The sequence below is a fragment of the Nuphar pumila genome, chromosome 17 (assembly GCF_984573655.1).
Source record: "Nuphar pumila chromosome 17, dmNupPumi1.hap1.1, whole genome shotgun sequence".
In the NCBI taxonomy this organism is placed as follows: domain Eukaryota; kingdom Viridiplantae; phylum Streptophyta; class Magnoliopsida; order Nymphaeales; family Nymphaeaceae; genus Nuphar; species Nuphar pumila.
Window position 1 is genome coordinate 4,745,463 of NC_143265.1, and position 4,898 is coordinate 4,750,360.

Below are 4,898 nucleotides of genomic sequence, written 5' to 3' on the forward strand. Positions count from 1 at the left end.
AGTGTTGTTCAACCACCAGACAACTGAGATCAAGCATAAAAAGTCATGAGTACTTGCATGTGCCTTTCTGCTTTTCCTGGTTTGTTGGGCAAAATGATCTAGTTAAGTTGCAAATATAAAGGTATAGAGACAAGGTATGATATGATTACAGGAAAGATCCTAAAAAAATTCAGAAACGTGACCATGAATACATTCCAACATGTTTGGATATGACGGAACTTTTTAATAACAATAGCATAAGTTTCCCCCAAATGTCATGGTTCTTCCTATTATAATACCATCTTTTTCTTTTAAGAAAAATAATGGCCTTGGAAGGTAGCATTCCACGTGAAATATCAAGTGATATACCATACATATATTCGCTCCATGCCTAAAGGCACTTGTATTTTGAGAAAATCATCAACCAAGTGATTTCATACTCACAAAGAAACTTCCAGACGAACATAAGAGAAGCTTTTCTCTCTGTTAGGCAATCCCAGTAAATACTTAGTAGTTGCAAAATTTTCAGCAGTTCCATTTTATAAGGTTAACATTTACAAACATGTGTTTGCTCCAGCAAATCTATAAGACTATTGAAAGATCATGCATGTGATGTACAATAAAAAAGAAGTTAAAAAGAACAGAATAATATGGTGACATCTTCAATTAAGAAAACAGGCACTTAATACAACAACAAATGAACTTACAGGACAGATAATTGGAACCCTGTAAGACTGACAACCAAAATATGTATTCAGTAACTGATTGCCTCATTGCTACAAACAGAAAAAGAAACTTAGAAGGGTAACATATAGATTCATTAGATAATAGAAGAAACCCAACAAGCACATCATAGCACTATGTTGTCCCTTAGATGCCACTATGATTGTTATTTAGAAGACATAATCTTCCATCGAACCATACATGAAAACGAATAATGCACTTATCTCAGCATTAAACACAATTCAGGACATATAAATTGCCCACATAATAAAAAAAACAATACCAAAATTCCAGCCAGTGTTGCCCAAAATCATGTTAACTATTTTGAAATGATGTCGTCTTGTAGACAAAATTGAGGTTAGATCATCAGAAAAGGCAATGTGACAATATTTGAAATCAATGACCAGCTGTCATGGTGAAACGTCCACAACATAAGCTAGTCAATAGCAAGAAAGAAACTGCACAGAGGTGCTCTGATTATGCCAAAACCAGCAAATGCTCAAACTGCTAGTTCAGCATTATGAGAGCAGTTAATCCATCCATGACCATTTGAGCCTCCGAAGATAATCATGTCCAGGCAATCCTGTATTAGATCAAGCTGTCACTGTTTGGCAGGCTCCCCCATCTCATCATTCTTAGCTTCTGTTATCACCTGCAGAAGTTCCATAGGTGTTGCAGCTGGATCCAGTTCCAGGCAACCCTTTGGTGCATTTTCAGCTTCTTCACCAGTCAGCAGCCGAGAAGGAACCTGGTGTGAAAACCGAAACAACTCTTCTCTAGGAATTGTTCGAACTTTCTCAGGATCCATATTCCTCTGAAATACTGTTTTGAAACCAGGAACCTTCACTAGAGGAGAAATAGATACACCGCAGTCTTCTACAAAATTATCAAGCACCTCCACCATGTCATACTTATGTACCACCTCATCAGGGGTTGATTCATTCCAGTTCTTTGACCAGTTTCTGTAGAGGGCACAAACATCCCCTTTTCTAGGAAATATTCTGATGACCCCTCGTAACCCTTTCTCCCATCTGACCTTGTGAGAGAAAACATTGACATTATCATTTACCTCATACCTACTCACCCTGAACTCTCCGTTGGTCTTGGCAAAACCACATGCAACCCAATTCATAGGGCCAAGTTCACTGTTGCTTTTGGAGTTGAGCCAACTAATTCGCATCTTGAAAGGCTTTGCAGATATCACTTTCTGAACAAACGCATAAAAACGAGGCATTCCATCATCATCATCATAAGCTGCCCATACCTGATTAGCTTCAAAAGATTTCTCACACCGATCCTTGTCAAAATCATAAAAATCAGGATCAATAACATTGATTGACGATGGTACATCTGGTTCTTCATTTGAACCATCCATAGAAACTATGCGCTCTTTTGAAGAACTACTTTTCTTTCCCTTTTTCGAAGACTCATCAGACTTTCCCTGATCATGCACATCACCATTGTCATTCGACATGCCTTTTTCCTTTGCATTTGGCTGGCCTTTTTCACTTTTTTTGGCTTTTGTTGCAGCCTCCAACTTCCAATCTTCTATTTTTTTTTTAATTTCATTTCTAGCCTTAGCCATTAGTATGCTGCGAGTATCCTGCATTGTTGAGTCCCTCAGAGAGCCGCTATACTGTTTGTAAGGAAACCGAGCCGGCATACCCTTTGAGATGCCATTCAGCTTTTCTGCTTCATAGGCATCCCTGCTAGAATTAGAAGGCATATGGACACTGTCAGATCTATGTCCAGATGCATTCAGCACACCATCCTTGCCGTTGCCCATACCCATATATTCATTATCGTCACCATCACCAAGACTGTCTCTGTCCATGCTTCTTCTTTTCTTATCAGGCCTTTGAATGAAACTTTCACTTCCAACAGGGTATGCTTGAGAATTCCCTGGATATAATCCACTTGAGGTCCTCTTAACGTCATGGCTGCTCCTCCTAGCTTCCTCCCTTCTAGCTGCTGCTTGTGCCTCCCCCCGCTCTCTTCTGACTTTCTCATATGTTTGATGAACCACATTGACAGCAGCAGCAGCAGCTGCGGTAGAAGATGATGCATTAGCACTCGCAACACCAGATGTTCTAGAGAATGCACCCCACTGGAAGTTCGGGTTATGAAATGATTCGGTACCTTGGACTGGGGGGAACCCGCTTGGAAGGGCACCATCACTTCCTGGAACATGAGCATTCTTTCCATGCATGTTTTGATTCGGCTGACCATGCTGTTGCGAGATTGACCAAGGAAAAGGGCCCGAAGCACTCGGCACAGTGGCTGTCTCAATGGCCAGGAATGGTTTGTGGCAATTGGGACACAACAGATTATGATTAACGTACACACGAAGATATTCATATTGCATCTTGCACCGATTGCAACTTGTCCAAAATGTGCTCGGTTTAGATTGACGATGTGCTGGAGGGGGTACCGAAGGAGCGCGTGGAGCTGGCTTCTGTGTTCTAGCATCAGAGCCTGCATTACCATTACTGAATTTGTATAAGCCGTTCACACCACGACCAGAGGCACTGGCTCGTGGAGCAGTAGTGTCTGTTCTAGCATCAGAACCTGCATTATTATTAGGTATATTGTATGAGCCATTCACACCACGGGCGGCACCCGTTCGTGGAGGAGGAGCAGCAGCAGCAGGCCTACCAGGCTGCGAAGCCTTCTGCGGGAACCCCTTAAGATTCCTCTTATGGTCGTAAGCCGACCTCCGAAACTTGTCCGATAGCACACTCCACGCCTCTGAAATTAGCTTAAATGCTCCCTCTGCCCCCACAGACTTGTTCTTATCAGGGTGGAGCATAAGAGCTAGCTTTCTATACTGTTTCTTCACAGTCTCATCGTCCGCCATCGCGTTCACGCACAGAATCTCATACCAATCCGTCTCCCCATTGACCTTCTTCTCCGCTGCGGCATACACGTCCAAGGTGGCCAACATTTGACTGATGCCCTCCAATGTGGGATACAATTGTGATGCCTTCAACGCGAATTTCTTCGCCCCCTCGAGATTTTTCTCCTTAAACTTCCTCTCAGCGATCTCCTTCGCCCTAGTGGCCTCGTCCTTGTTACACTCCATCACTCTCCTACTCCTATAGTCCTACCTACTCTCAATTCTCACTGAACCCACCTACAATTCTGAAGCCAAACATCGGAAACCAACTCCGAGCAACTCAACCACCACTATCAGAAACCCCAGAAATCCCCATATTCTCCGATCATCCGATCCTCTCTACCACTATCAGAAACCCTAGAAGGGAGAAAAAAATCCAAAATTCGGACGAAAAACTGTCAGAATCACAAAGCTTCTACTCGAACGAACAAAACTAAAAGAAACCCTTAATTTTCTCCCTCCCAACCAATCAAAACCCTAATTTCTTCTCGCTCTTCCCCAACTAAGTTAAAAATACAAAACAATCACAGAAAACAAAGGAAAAATCAAGGAATCGAGAATCGGAAAAAGGAATGAAAAAAAACGACCTAGATACGATCCAACGGCCAGGAATCACTCCCGAAAATTCTCAGATCGGGATGGAAATCCAGAGACGTTTGATCTAGGACAGAGGAGGGCAGTGTGAAACAGAAACAAGGCAAATAAAGGACTCAGATGCAAACACAAACTGAAGTAGGGTTTACCTGATCACAGAAACAGATTGAGGAAGAAGATGAAAAACTTTTAGGCCAATTCCTCCATTTTTTTTCCATCCCATCACAAAAAAAAATTGGTGTTTTTACAGGAGCCCTAAACCAAAAGTAACCTCAAAATAAACGACCCTTTATTTTTCCTAACCCCATCATACATAAATATGTAGATTGGAAATTTTGATTGGTTGGAATCAATATTTAATTATTTTTTGTATTTCCAAAACATAACTAGGGTTAGTTTTTAACCCTAGGCGTGGTTAGGGCATTAAAGCTAAAAATGGGATTTTTTTTTTTAGTGGAGGGATTTTAAAAGAGCTTGATAATGGAATTTTTTGTTTATTTATTTATTTTGTGTTTGTATATATTTTTTGTAGAAGTATATGATTTGAGCTAGGGCTGAATGTTAAATTTAGCAAAGTTATATGAATATTTTTATATTAATTGTGGCTGAGGAAAATTAATACTGGGGGTGGGACCCAGATCTTAAGCTTAAGGTTTTGTCCCATGAGTAACCATGGTTACCAGCATGGTTAGGCTCACTAGACTCA

At 41.1% G+C, this 4,898-nt stretch overlaps 1 protein-coding gene across 1 annotated transcript; it reads right to left on the bottom strand.

The window, feature by feature from the left end:
• Positions 1 to 780: 780 nt before the first annotated feature.
• On the bottom strand, positions 781 to 4,480 carry LOC149811419 (uncharacterized). Its single transcript, XM_089992713.1, has 2 exons — positions 4,342 to 4,480; positions 781 to 3,955 (listed from the first exon to the last, which is right to left on the bottom strand). The coding sequence occupies exon 2, from the start codon at positions 3,782 to 3,784 to the stop codon at positions 1,304 to 1,306; it is 2,481 nt and encodes an 826-aa protein (XP_089848839.1). The 5' UTR covers positions 3,785 to 3,955; positions 4,342 to 4,480; the 3' UTR covers positions 781 to 1,303.
• Between the last annotated feature and the right edge of the window lie 418 nt (positions 4,481 to 4,898).

Bases quoted from the DNA above. Each gene is read 5' to 3' on its own strand.
- LOC149811419 (XM_089992713.1), bottom strand. From the start codon at position 3,784: ATGGAGTGTAACAAGGACGAGGCCACTAGGGCGAAGGAGATCGCTGAG.